This window comes from Neoarius graeffei, chromosome 3 (genome assembly GCF_027579695.1).
Source record: "Neoarius graeffei isolate fNeoGra1 chromosome 3, fNeoGra1.pri, whole genome shotgun sequence".
Taxonomy (NCBI): domain Eukaryota; kingdom Metazoa; phylum Chordata; class Actinopteri; order Siluriformes; family Ariidae; genus Neoarius; species Neoarius graeffei.
In genome coordinates this window covers 98,251,288-98,266,025 of record NC_083571.1, presented here as the reverse complement: position 1 = coordinate 98,266,025, position 14,738 = coordinate 98,251,288, and the positions used below count along the sequence as shown (strand labels likewise).

Sequence of the window (14,738 nt, the reverse complement as noted above, 5' to 3'; positions counted from 1 at the left end):
AACCACAAAATGCAACTTTGATGGGAAAAAAAAATATATGTAATAAATTGCTTACCTCTCTTCATGTCGAAAGAAGGAGGAAAGTTTTGCTTGTTTTGACATGGCGAATTATTAACACAAGAGGAAATGCTTGTAATTTGCAACTAAAAAGACTGCAGCTACACTGGCAGCGTGAACATGCTTTCTAGTGCGATTGTGTTGCGCTTGCGCAGAACGGTGTCAGTCCTGCGCGCCTTAGCACGTGCACCTGAAGGCGCGCCTTGGCGCGTGTGCCTAACGAGCTCCGGCGCGCACGCCGTTAACAAAGAACACCTGACTTTAATCAATGAACTATGTTTGGGCGATTTAAGGACTGCGCCCATGCAAGGACGATGCGAAGTATTACGCCGCGTCTAGGAACGCGAAAAATCCGAAAAATAAATTTCTCCATTCGGAAAACCAGAGATTTTCAAGAGTTTTGTCAAATATCCGGATTTCTGGGTCATTAGCAGAAAAAAAAAAAAAAAAACAGCAGAAAATCTAAAAACCCGGAATTCCAGAACACTTTCACGACGAAAGGTTACTAAAACCGAAAACGTAATTGAACGCGAAAAATCCGAAAAATAAATTTCTCCATTCGGAAAACCAGAGATTTTCAAGAGTTTTGTCAAATATCCGGATTTCTGGGTCATTAGCAGAAAAAAAAAAAAAAAAACAGCGGAAAATCTAAAAACCCGGAATTCCAGAACACTTTCACGACGAAAGGTTACTAAAACCGAAAACGTAATTGAACGCGAAAAATCCGAAAAATAAATTTCTCCATTCGGAAAACCAGAGATTTTCAAGAGTTTTGTCAAATATCCGGATTTCTGGGTCATTAGCAGAAAAAAAAAAAAAAGCGGAAAATCTAAAAACCCGGAATTCCGGAACACTTTCACGACGAAAGGTTACTAAAACCGAAAACGGAATTGAATAAAACGCTAATTAACCTCCTAAGGCCCAAGCTGTTTTTTTACATGCATTTTTTTATTTCTCTTTACTATTTGGGCTTATTAGAACCTGATTAGAATAAAAACTAAGCATCATCTTTTGATAAGATGTACTTTTAGAGAAAAGGTATGTCCACATATGTGGATTCTTGTTCTGAATTTCCATAAAGTGCTGTCCACGCATGTGACCGCTAAGCCCTAGGAGGTTAAGAAATAAAGCAAGTTTAAAAATGACTTCAGTTCTCCTTTAATCAACGGCCACAACTCTGGTAAAATGCAACTGAATTTAACAAAATTAAAATATGCGCACTACAGACATAAAACAATACCTTTTACCAAGTTTTGTGAAATTCCTCCAAAAACTAAGAGAGGAGTTGATTTCAGAAAATGAGCACCCTTCCCGGGACGGATATCGCAACGACATAATCCCCCTTCGGACCTTTCAGCCAGCGGGGGATAAAAACTAGAGCTCCTGAAATCTGGCCGGCCACCCACCACACACACGGTTATGAGCTCTGCTAGGGTTTTTTTTTTGGTCTGTTGAAATACCATGCTAGGTCCACAAGCTGATGACTCCTGTTTGAAAAGCATTGCTTATACTTACAGAGGAATCCAGATTCATGGGGTCCACATCAGCTAAACTAGCACCAACTTTAACCCGATCACGAAGCACGCCACTGGCCAAGTCCTCTGCTCGCAAATTCATAGGCAGACATCTGCCAAAAAAAAATTTTAAATAAAAATAAATAATCCGATCCATTAGAGACTAATTTGAAATAAAAGAGAAAAAAAATATCAAACATAAGTGGTAAGAGGTTTAAGGTCACCTGTTCCGAGCACGCGTCATGCTTTTACTTTTTCTCCGTTCAAAACGCTCCTCGTCTGATGAGGATGTAGTATCACTACTGTGGATGGCGTGCTTCTTTATTCTGCCGAGACAACATAATTAGAAACAGAACAATGATAAAACTTTCCGGATAAAGACGCTTAAGATGTCAATTTTCACTCGGGACTCTTGTGCAGAGATCTAAAGAGTCAGATTCGACTGCACACATGGCTTCTCATTCACACTGAATCTGTTTACTATCATAATGGCATGGTCCATCAGTTGCTACACAGTGGGTAGAAGAGAGACAAGTTAACCCAACAGAAACTTAACAACTGAGGAGGTCACACACCTAATATGGCTTCTTCTTGCAGGGGATCTGTGTGTGTCAAACACTGTGTTCTTGCTTTGTTTTCTGTTCACTGGCACTACAAATGGACACACGTGATTAGGAATATCGAAACTAATTACAATATAAACGCAGTTCTCCAAAATACATTTCATTGGCAAATAAGCATAAGTACCAATGGGCGGTGCCTCATAACGCTGCACAGTTTTACGCTGCCTGAGGTTGTAAGGTCTGTCATTCTCCTCTCCTGCTTCCTCTACTTCATCTCCTTCATCATCGTCGTCATCATCATCATCTTCCCCTTCATCATCATCTCCCTCCTCATGAGATTCTTAAAAAAAAAAAAAGCAGATTCTTATGACACGATACATCAACACAAAGCAAGTTCTATATTAAAAACAAATGTGTGCTTTTCACAAGTTATATTAACAATATTCTATAAAAAATATTTCATATAAAACACTTGCTTAGGAAAATCTGTATTAGTTTTTAATCAAATAATTGTCACAAACTGTATTTATGCACTACGGGAATAACAATACCTTTTTTTTAGAAGACAACTTTCTGCACATATTACACCAAAGGTTTTGACTAAATGTCTGAAGCAAAATGGAACAAAAGTGCTCCGAGAGCACAACATTGCCCAGCTGGCAACTGTGCCATAACAATGGTAAAATGTGACTGAACTGAACGAAATTGCAATATGGGTAAATCCACCTCAAATCACCAGATTTCAGAAAATGTTCCCGACTGACCATCTCAGATTTGTTTCATACTTTCACAAACTAATATTATTCCCAGTAAACACCATACAAAATTTCAGCCCTATATCTTTATTAGCTTTTGAGATATTGGGGCTTTAAAAATGGGGCGTGACACTGATTTTACTGTAAAAACGAGTTGTACAGAAAAAGATACTAAGTTCAATAAGTCATTACTTTTGAACTATTCATGCTAGATGCATGAAATGTTCAGTTGTTGTTCTTGGGTACTAGATGTCTAAACTATTGTAAAAGAAGAGCCATAGTTGCATATTTGTCAGTTTATCACTTGCTGGAAACGTTTTTTTTTTTTTTTTTTAATTGTCCTTTGGTAGCCTAGTAAACTAGACCCACCCGCCTAGCGGCCAAAAATATTTTTTGCCTAGCGAGTGGGTCTAGCCTCGCACCATATAAACAAAAACACCCCAGGCATCAAATCGAGCCCGCCAATCACAACGCAAGGTTTTTGTTTGGATTCTATGGGCGGGCTTTTGCAGGAGTGACGACAAAGCTGCGCGACGCTGGAGAAAGCACAACAGGAAAGATGGCTACGGCTAGTGAACAGCGCACGTTTGACTCCGCTTTGGAATCAGTTTTAGAAGAATTAGACTTGGAGTTTTCGTTGAAACATGAGCAGGAAGAGGCTCTCCGCTCATTCCTTTTCAAGAAGGACGTCTTCGCTGTTTTGCCGACCGGCTATGGCAAAAGTCTGATCTACCAGCTGGCTCCGCTCGTAGCCAAAAGGATGGGGCTAGTTTGTGCAGTACGAAGAATTAATAAACAGCTTTGAAACATTACTTTTTGATTGTTTCTTATTTTCCCGTTATTTTAAATTTAAGGGAAATTATTTCACCAAACACCACTAAATAAAAACTCTCAAAAACAGTTTAAGCAAACCCTTGAAAAACACTTGGAAAAAAAATGAGTGTATGTGGTACAGACTCCAAACTTGTGGTCATTATCTCCAAACTTCTTAATATCTAGAACCTGTTTATTAATTAATACGCGTTTTGAAAAATTATTTATTTCAAGGCCTCCCCCACTGCTTTCTGTCGCTCTGACTACGTCACAGTCACTGTTGCGCTGATTGGTCAGAGCGTTTGCCTATACGCACAGAGACAGTTTGAAAGACAGCAGTTTGTTCCTCCCACACCCTTCGGAAATGTCTACGGATCAAGGCCAGACTAAATATTCACATTTAGTCTGGCTTGCCAGGCTAGTCCTTTGGAGCAGTTTTGGCCCTCTGTATTTCCACCTTGAAGCATATCAGAGCTTTGAAATTTTGGTATTTCTTTCTCATGTTATAGTACTATTTTGGTGACTAAGTATTTTTCGAAAAGAAATACAATTCTGATTTAGGGGGCATTAAAAATTAAAAATAATTTTCGTGGCTCAGGTGGATAAGGCGCCATACCATAAATCCGGGGACCCGGGTTCGATTCCGGCCCGAGGTCATTTCCCGCTCATTTCCTGTCTCTACACTGTCCTATCCAATAATAAAGGTGAAAAAAGCCCCCCCAAAAAAATCTTAAAAAAAATATATATATATATATATATATATATATATATATATATGCCATGTTTCACCACAAACAGAAATACAAGGGGCTGCAAAAGTAGGTATACAGTAAGGATTATTCCAGTATTACCAGTATTATAATAGTGGTGCGAGGTTTCATTTGTATGAACGTTTTGTTTTTCATTACTGTATACCTACTTTTGCAGCCCATTGTATAAAATACAATCACAAAATTGTAATCAGAGAACTAATATTTGTATGTCTAAATATTCAGCTTATCTTTATTCTGCAAGTTTTGCCACACTCAGTTCTACAATTTAAACAAACTACAGTGTCAGTAGAAGCAAAATTTCGAGATTGCCTGCCAGCTGATGTAAGTGGAGCATCAATAATCTTCAGGATATGTACAAGAGGGACCCAACAGATATCCTCCCTCCTGGGTCAACTCCAAGTCTTAGAGGGACCATGAGGATGCAGGAATATTACTCGCACATCTTGTTCCTCGTCCGATGTTGCATGTACATTACTTATCCACCATTGTTGGTCATACAAACTAAACATATTTACCAGGAACTGTATCTGCAAGAGACAATTTCCAGGTTTTATGTATTACTTGGAGCATAGATCATATGTCTTGAAATGGCGTTTCTGTCTGTAGCAAAACAAGGCGTATTTGATACCTTAATAAATATAGCTTGGTTCAAGATACCAACTTCATATTTTGTGAATATATTAATGAAGACATGCTCTTTCCAGTGGTATAATTTTTTTTTAACTTATGGCAGAACTAGCCTATGTCAGATGTATATAAAACTTCATCAGAAAGGATTGTTAGTCAATGCATTGTTTGCTTAGCCAACAGCAAACACCATGTTATAGCAGGTACATCAGATGAAAATTTAAATTCAATCCAATTGCTTGAAAGTGCCCTCACTAAATTCAAAATCGAATGCAAAACATCATACCTTTTACAGAATTAAAATATGTTTCTGTTCTTGACATGTTACAAATCAAAGATTGAAAAAACAGCTTAATTTTTAGAAAACTGCTGTAATATTCTGTATGAGGATCACATGGTCTAAAATGGGCCTCATTAACCAAATGAGATCAAAATTTTTTTCTGAATAACTTTTCTACTTTTCAAGATATTTACATGAAAATTGGCAGGCACACAGATGATTGTTTACTGAACACAAAGTTTGAAAAATTATTAAAAACCCATTATGCAAAATAGTATGTAATTAGTATTAAATTATGCTAATTGGGTAGAAACTTTAAATCAGCACACCCAAAGAAAAAAAGTAATACAACCCCGATTCCAAAAAAGTTGGGACAAAGTACAAATTGTAAATAAAAACGGAATGCAATAATTTACAAATCTCAAAAACTGATATTGGATTCACAATAGAACATAGACAACATATCAAATGTCGAAAGTGAGACGTTTTGAAATTTCATGCCAAATATTGGCTCATTTGAAATTTCATGACAGCAACACATCTCAAAAAAGTTGGGACAGGAGCAATAATACCCCTTTTCCACCAAATCAGTTCCAGGGCTGGTTCGGGGCCAGTGCTGGTTCACAACTCGTTCCACTTGCAAGCCAGCTTGCTTTTCCATAGCTCGCGGTGCTAAGGGAAGCCACATCATTACATCGCTGTATACGTCAGTTACGTCGTTGTATACGTCAGTTACGTCGCTACATTTGCATAAACCTTGGCGCGAATATCGAAGCAAAAACAACACGGAAGAAGCAGCAGCAACAACAACAATAATAATAATAATAATGGATGACTTCGCGTTTGTACAGCTACTGCTTCTCGTCGCTTAAAAATGGCGATTTTTCGGGGTCTTGTTATTGTTGTTGGTCTTAACAACTCCGCCCCCCCCCCCGGCTGACGTAAGCGGTTCTTTCCTCTGGCCCAGCAAAGAGTTGGTGCTAGCCTGGAACCGGTTTTTCTGGCCCAGAGCCAGTTCTTTGTTCAGTGGAAACAGAAAACCCGGTTCCAAACTAAGCACTTGCCCCGAACCAGCCCTGGAACTGCTTTGATGGAAAAGGGGCATAAGAGGCTGGAAAAGTTAAAGGTACAAAAAAGGAACAGCTGGAGGACCAACTGCAACTCATTAGGTCAATTGGCAATAGGTCATTAACATGACTGGGTATAAAAAGAGCATCTTGGAGTGGCAGCGGCTCTCAGAAGTAAAGATGGGAAGAGGATCGCCAATCCCCCTAATTCTGCGCCGACAAATAGTGGAGCAATATCAGAAAGGAGTTCGACAGTGTAAAATTGCAAAGAGTTTGAACACATCATCATCTACAGTGCATAATATCATCAAAAGATTCAGAGAATCTGGAAGAATCTCTGTGCGTAAGGGTCAAGTCCGGAAAACCATACTGGGTGCCCGTGATCTTCGGGGCCCTTAGACGGCACTGCATCACATACAGGCATGCTTCTGTATTGGAAATCACAAAACGGGCTCAGGAATATTTCCAGAGAACATTATCTGTGAACACAATTCACCGTGCCATCCGCCGTTGCCAGCTAAAACTATATAGTTCAAAGAAGAAGCCGTATCTAAACATGATCCAGAAGCGCAGACGTCTTCTCTGGGCCAAGGCTCATTTAAAATGGACTGGCAAAGTGGAAAACTGTTCTGTGGTCAGACGAATCAAAATGTGAAGTTCTTTATGGAAATCAGGGACGCCGTGTCATTCGGACTAAAGAAGAGAAGGACGACCCAAGTTGTTATCAGCGCTCAGTTCAGAAGCCTGCATCTCTGATGGTATGGGGTTGCATTAGTGCGTGTGGCATGGGCAGCTTACACATCTGGAAAGACACCATCAATGCTGAAAGGTATATCCAGGTTCTAGAGCAACATATGCTCCCATCCAGACGACGTCTCTTTCAGGGAAGACCTTGCATTTTCCAACATGACAATGCCAAACCACATACTGCATCAATTACAGCATCATGGCTGCGTAGAAGAAGGGTCCGGGTACTGAACTGGCCAGCCTGCAGTCCAGATCTTTCACCCATAGAAAACATTTGGCGCATCATAAAACGGAAGATACGACAAAAAAGACCTAAGACAATTGAGCAACTAGAATCCTACATTAGACAAGAATGGGTTAACATTCCTATCCCTAAACTTGAGCAACTTGTCTCCTCAGTCCCCAGACGTTTACAGACTGTTGTAAAGAGAAAAGGGGATGTCTCACAGTGGGAAACATGGCCTTGTCCCAACTTTTTTGAGATGTGGTGTTGTCATGAAATTTAAAATCACCTAAATTTTTCTCTTTAAATGATACATTTTCTCAGTTTAAACATCTGATATGTCATCTATGTTCTATTCTGAATAAAATATGGAATTTTGAAACTTCCACATCATTGCATTCCGTTTTTATTTACAATTTGTACTTTGTCCCAACTTTTTTGGAATCGGGGTTGTAAAAGATTACTTCTAATCCCCTCTTTGTGCTCTGTTGGCCTTTGTGTTTCTCAAAAGTAGGGCCTACTGGTGTTTATATTAAAAAAATATAAATGATAATATTCACAGCTTTCAAGGTGAACCTGGGGGGTGGGGGTGAGCCACATCTAATAAACATTTCCAATTAATTGAAACTGACACTTGCGTTTCTGACTTCCACATTTTTTAAAATATCATTCCGATCAATAAGATCTCAATATTTTTCATCAGAACAACTAGTTATATTCTAAAATAGTTATTTATTTACAGGAATCAGTTTGATTGGAAAAAATAAATAGGTAAAGTTATGAAAACTCACTTCAAAGTCTTCCGTGAATCATAACAGCAAAATTTTCCGTCAGCTAGTTTTGCTGAAGGTTTCATCAGAAATAGTGAGAGCTAAAGAACATCCCTATAAAAGTTATCTGATTGATATTCATGAGCAACCCAGTCGTAAACCGATCAGAACAGAGACAGCCTGACCACTTTCCCTTGACTCAAAAAGCACTGGCAGTTTCCTGACGTCCCGCGAGCAGAGAGTGTACTCTGTTGTACCAGCTTCAACCTGCCCTTACTCCCAAAGTACCAAACAGATCTTAATGAGATAAATTTCTTTGGAAAGCAGAAATAATAAGCTTTTTAATGATAGTATTCACGATGGAAAATATTCAAGAGTTAAGCAATGACAGATTTGGAAACTTAGATGAGCATCTGCATGCAGAATTTTCACAGCACGGCCGACGAGTGTCCGATATGCCTAGGTATAATATCTGAGCGCACAGGTCATTATTTCTAGGTATAACGTCATACAATGACTGAAGCCTTTGGCAAAGTATCCCAATGCCCAGTCAAGGACCACAGAAGAAATGCCCTATCACACAACTCTGCATGTGGTCAAGAATGAGACAGCAATCAAAGAAATAAGACCTAACGTTGGGAGAGATTTGCCACTCGAAATGTACAAGCACCATGTCATGTAATGGCGATGATGGACAAGTATTTAAAATAAAAGCTTCTTCTCATTCCATGACGCATGTTTCCTGGATAAGGCTTGTTATTTTTATGAAGTTACAGTCAAGGTAAAAGTCAAGCACAGAAACTTGATGGCTTGAGATCGGTTAGGTTTGGTTGATTTAATTTCGGATCAATCAGATTAATAATGTAAAAATCCATTTAAATCATAAATGTGATGACATTATTTAAAGTGGAACAGAGTATCACAGCCAAATTTTACAAAAGTCAACTGAAGAAATCATTTGCTGCAGCCCCAGGCCATATTAAATCCCAATGTTCAGCACACCTGTTCCTCAGCACAATAATCATGAATGAGTTATACTGGCCAAGTACTGTATTAATTACACAGGAGAAAAGTATAAATATTTTGACCGCAGCTACATTTACACTGTATATATTTTAAGTGACTTCAAGAATATTTGAAATCATTTTTGCTTTACTCAGACATACACATTTGTATGCTAATGTTGACTATGCTACTGGCATAAGAGCAATACAACACTGAACACCAAAACTGAGTTACACAACTATTGTAAAGAATTGAATAACAACATTTCCGAAAATCATGCTTTAATGTTTTTCGCATGTTCATGCAAGTTACTCATGTGAGAGCAGGGCTCGACATTAACTTTTAAACCCACTTGCCCTGGGGGGCAAGTGGGGGTAAATTTCCACCCCCATTCTGATCATTTTCCCCCTATTTTGCGAGTACTACTTTTTTTTTTTTTTTTTAAGGAAGACCATAGAATAGTTGTGACTTGCAACATAAAATGAAGATCACACATTCAGTTGAAGTTTTGTTATTGATTAAGTTTGGTTATTGGTTACTTTTTTACTTGTAACGAACAATAGCAATTTTATCCAAAATAGTTTTTCCTGCCTTAGTCGATTTATTTCCATTTTACATGCGTGCAGCTGTTGTAAAGTTCAGTGTGTTTGTGTAGAACTCTCTCTCAGACTGTAGGTTCATGACTCAATGTAGAAATCATAAAATAGAAAATCTATAACAAAGTTTGTATGGGGGCGGCACGGTGGTGTAGTGGTTAGCGCTGTCGCCTCACAGCAAGAAGGTCCGGGTTCAAGCCCTGTGGCCGGCGAGGGCCTTTCTGTGCTGCGTTTGCATGTTCTCCCCGTGTCCGCGTGGGTTTCCTCCGGGTGCTCTGGTTTCCCCCACAGTCCAAAGACATGCAGGTTAGGTTAACTGGTCACTCTAAGGCCAAGTTTACATTAGACCGTATCTGTCTCGTTTTCTTCGCGGATGCACTGTCCGTTTACATTAAAACGCCTGGAAACGGGAATCCGCCAGGGTCCACATATTCAATCCAGATCGTGTCTGATCCGGTGCTGTGTAAACATTGAGAATACGCGGATACGCTGTGCTGAGCTCTAGCTGGCGTCGTCATTGGACAACGTCACTGTGACATCCACCTTCCTGATTCGCTGGCGTTGGTCATGTTACGAGACTGCTGAAAAACGGCGCGGACTTCCGCCTTGTATCACCTTTCATTAAAGAGTATAAAAGTATGAAAATACTGCAAATACTGATGCAAATACTGCCCATTGTGTAGTTATGATTGTCTTTAGGCTTGCCATCCTTCCACTTGCAAGTGGTAAATGACGCGCATACCCGATATGCACTGAGATCACACACACAGCGGCTCAGTCCCGAATCACTGCTCGTGCGCTTCACTCGCGCGCTCTGTGAGCTGCGCAGGGCCGGAGTGCGCACCCTCCAGAGGGCACTCGCTGTTCAGGGCGGAGTGATTTGGAGCGCAGGATGCCTGCGGAGCCGAGCGTATCCGTGTACTGGCGTTGCTGTGTGCACGCTAATCATTTTAAAAACGTTAATCTGATGATCCGCTGATACGGTCTAATGCAAACCCCACCTAAATTGACCGTAGGTGTGAATGTGAGTGTGAATGGTTGTCTGTGTCTATGTGTCAGCCCTGTGATGACCTGGCGACTTGTCGAGGGTGTACCCCGCCTTTCGCCCGTAGTCAGCTGGGATAGGCTCCAGCTTGCCTGCGACCCCGTAGAACAGGATAAAGCGGCTACAGATAATGCGATGAGAAAGTTTGTATGAAGAACACAATAGGGTGCCAAGACTTTTGAACAGTACTGTGTTTGAGAATATTTATATATCGTTTTTTGTGACATCATCCACCTCTAGGTTTTATATAAAAAAAAAACCCCACGCTGCGTCACGACAGACAGGATAATGTTTGAGTTTAAATTTGTTTAGCGTGTAGGTTGTGGGTGTTTTATACAGACCTGGCAACCTGTAACTGAATCAGCGCAGCCGGCCTGTCTGGACACAGCGTGGGTTTTTTTTTTTTTTAAATAAACCTAGAGGTGGATGATATAACACAAAAAAACCCTGATATATAAATATTTTGCACAGGACTATGTTCCTCTGATAACAGAAACAAAGTTCCAGCTCTCTCTGCTCTTAATCTGTTTTATCAGGATTCAGGATTTTTTATCGCGCATGTCACTCTTTGTTGAGTTTTTTTTATGTCCGAGTTGTTTGAAACCAATCTGGGTTTTCTGTGTCGAATAAGGAAGCGGCTTCACCGGTCAGAAAATCGAACACTTTCACGAAGGAGCTAACTCAAATGCAAGCAGGGGGAAAAAAAAAAAAAAAAATTATTAAGCAAACTCTTCCATCCTCACTTCCAACTTTGTTTTTGTAAAATACATTTTAAATACAATCATGAATTTCTCTCAAGTTTTCAGGCCGAGCTCCTCTCTTCGTATTCTTTAACCGCTCATTTCCCCGTTGCTCTTGAAGCATTTGCTTATATTTGTTAACATTTTTTCTTGATAGCAGGGAGACGGTAATACCTTTTATCTATTTCTCTGTTTGAACAAGCAAAAATGGCACAAAAATTAACCATGTTGAAGACGGATTAAGCCTTGCTTGCATCAAAGACGGTGTCTGTCTGACCCCAGCTGTAATTATCATGTGATGCGTGACGTCATGCACAAGGGGTCTGTAAACAGTACGCGTACCATACTACAACAGCGGGGGTATACAAAATAACTTGCAAAGCAGTAAATGAAACCGAGACGAAGAAAACAGCCAAGGCATAATGGTGGACACGTAGTGAGGGATGCTTTTAGGAACGGAAATAAAAGATCGAGAAGTCTAATTTTTATGGTGCTAGTTGGTAATACATGCTCATTCCAACTTGCCCGGTCAGGCATGTCGGGGACATATCCCACTTGCCCGAATGTGTGTTTCACTTGCCCCGGGCAATCGGGCAGTCCTTAATGTCGAGCCCTGTAGAAATGTACAGAAACAATAAAACATAAATGGCATTTACGAAATAAAAGGTCAAAGGCCAGCATACCATCAGTTTCTTCTTCCTCCCTTCCTTCCTCTTCTGGTGCTTCAGATTTGCTGATGACTTTATGGTGGGTCTGCATTGCAAATGTATTCCTCCTCATGGATTTCCGCCTTTTCACACGTGAATACATGTCCATGTTTTCCTATCAACCAAGATGGACAAATAAAACTCAAAAATACAACAGAGTTGACTGAAACATTACAAAAAGAATCCAGTACTATTTTCCTACAGGACTATCAAGCCAACAAACTGCAGAATTTTACTCTGGGAAACCTTGCAAAATACGAGAGATATTTTTGTTAATGTACAGAACCTTACGCGGTGCCAGCACTCACCAGTTCTGTGTCTGTCCACATCCGGAGCCGTTCCACTTCCCGATTCTGTCGTATGTTGCTGATGTTGTCCATCTCCTGAAGCACCGCCTCTGCCGTGCTGTCATCGTGGAAAAGAGGCAATCACAAACACCCCAACAACTCAAACAGAGTACATTTAATTCAAATAGGCCAAATAAATAAATAATAGTAATCTCACTAGTTTTTATGACTAAATCTTACTGAAAAGTAGAGATAATGCACACACTATCTGGTACTAACACACTAGTTTTGCCAATTATAGTCCAAAAAGCTCATGCATCATTTCCAACTCTAGCAGGTCTCCAATAGAGTCTAGCCATCTGTCTTTCCAAACGAGCAGAATGCTAACTCAACCATAAAAACAGACTGGGTCTGTAATTGCATCACCTCTATCCTTTCGTTACTTCGTGCGTTTACATGTCCAAACTTATTCAGTTATTCCACAAGACTCACTGAATAATTGCCATCAATAACACTGGTCTACAGCCAAAATGCTTCCGAAATAAATATAATCAAAGTTGACTAATTCTGGGTCACTGAGAATGAAAATGAAACTTAAAACTGTTCATTGGCTCTAGTTTTTAAGACTGGCTCTGTGAATAAATCTATGATTGGGTTTGGATAGCACTTACTTTTTTGGCAAAACCATGAATGATGCAATCTAAAGCCGGTATTGCATCATGCATGATCTGTTACTCTTAGAAGTCACTGATGATGCAATCATAAGTCATCTTGCATCACTCTGCTGAACAAATTGCCCGATATCAGCTCGAAAAAAAACAAAAAAAACAAAACATACAGTGCTATGCACTCGAGATTAAGTCTTTGCTTGACAAGAGATAAGCTGCCAAAAAGCACCGAGTACACACTGAATAAGGACTAAACCTATTCAGTATTTACACATAACTGTTTTTTGCCAACTCATTTTTTTTTTCGTTTTCCGGTTGAGAGTACGTCGTGCGCATTCTGGCTGCCGCTTCTCACCAGAGCTTTTTTTATTTTCTTTCTTTTTCTATTTTCATTTTATTTATTTTTTCTGTGTGTTTGTGTGGTTTGATGTTTGTTTGAGTGTTTTGTCCGCTGGTTGTGGTGTAGCTCCGGACCCAGTTTTGGGCGTCGGTTCCCTCCAGGCTTTGGTTCGCTGTGGGTGATGCCTGTGCTCCCAGCTGTGGACTGCAGTGAGCTCGTTGCTCATTTAACATTCGTGGTTGTCCAGCGCTCTGTGCTTTAGTGCTTGGCGTGATGTTCCGAGCGATGTTGCTCGGTGGTGTCGCGGCGGCTGTGCAGGCGGTTTGGGACACACCAGCGCTCTGCGTGGCGGAGCTTCTGTGCTCGCTTTGTGGATCCATGACGTGGTGTTTGAGCGATGTTGCCGACGGCGTCGCGGCGGCTGTGCTGGAGATGTGGGACTCGTTTTCATGCGCCTTTTGGTGGGACTGTGGCTGCTACACCACTGGAATTACATCCTGACCCCTACTTGGTGGACTTTTTATTTATTTATTTATTATTATTTTTATTTTCTTTATTTTATTTTTTCCCTTGCCTATAATTGTAAAGCGTCCTTGGGTTTCTTGAAAGGCGCTATATAAATCTAACTTATTATTATTATTATTAGGTTCATAATACATTTTATTTATATAAACTTTTTGCTGATTTTCTAGTGGGACATAAAGAGAACAGGTGAAATATCATGTAAACCAACCATAAACACATGAAGAGACCTAGGTTTACAATTTATACTTAAAACCTTACTACCTACACAATGTACATAAGTATAAAATGGAAAATCTTAAATACCTTGGAAGCCGTAGCCAATCAGCTGTTTTAATTGTTATATTGGAATTCAACACACCAAATTTCATAACAAACAGCCAATTTCATCACTGAAGCAGACAACTTCTGAAAAATTGTTGACCAGTATAATCATGACTTCAATACTGACAAAACTACTGTATTTATCATTTTAGCCGCCATAATGAAGGCCTACCGTCTCCTCTTTAATGACCCGAAACCTGGTCTTCGCTCATCGAAAAGAATGATGCATCTGATGAACTATACTTAAAGTATATATGCAGAGCCATGGCCTCACTTTTGTTTATAAATGCTTTGAGACCTCAAGAATGGCACAGG

At 39.9% G+C, this 14,738-nt stretch overlaps 1 protein-coding gene across 4 annotated transcripts in view; it reads right to left on the bottom strand.

The window, feature by feature from the left end:
- Nucleotides 1–14,738, bottom strand: part of atad2b (ATPase family AAA domain containing 2B) — a 299,539-nt gene that overhangs the window by 240,481 nt on the left and 44,320 nt on the right. For 3 of the 4 annotated variants that reach the window (XM_060917745.1, XM_060917747.1, XM_060917746.1), the window contains exons 5-10: nucleotides 12,591–12,687; nucleotides 12,259–12,397; nucleotides 2,319–2,474; nucleotides 2,147–2,222; nucleotides 1,796–1,897; nucleotides 1,573–1,684 (exon numbers count right to left, since the gene is read on the bottom strand). In XM_060917745.1, the coding sequence (XP_060773728.1) occupies nucleotides 1,573–1,684; nucleotides 1,796–1,897; nucleotides 2,147–2,222; nucleotides 2,319–2,474; nucleotides 12,259–12,397; nucleotides 12,591–12,687 (682 nt within the window). Of the gene's footprint in view, nucleotides 1–1,572; nucleotides 1,685–1,795; nucleotides 1,898–2,146; nucleotides 2,223–2,318; nucleotides 2,475–12,258; nucleotides 12,398–12,590; nucleotides 12,688–12,995; nucleotides 13,033–14,738 lie in introns of those variants that run through there. The other variant, XM_060917748.1, reaches the window with a different exon arrangement.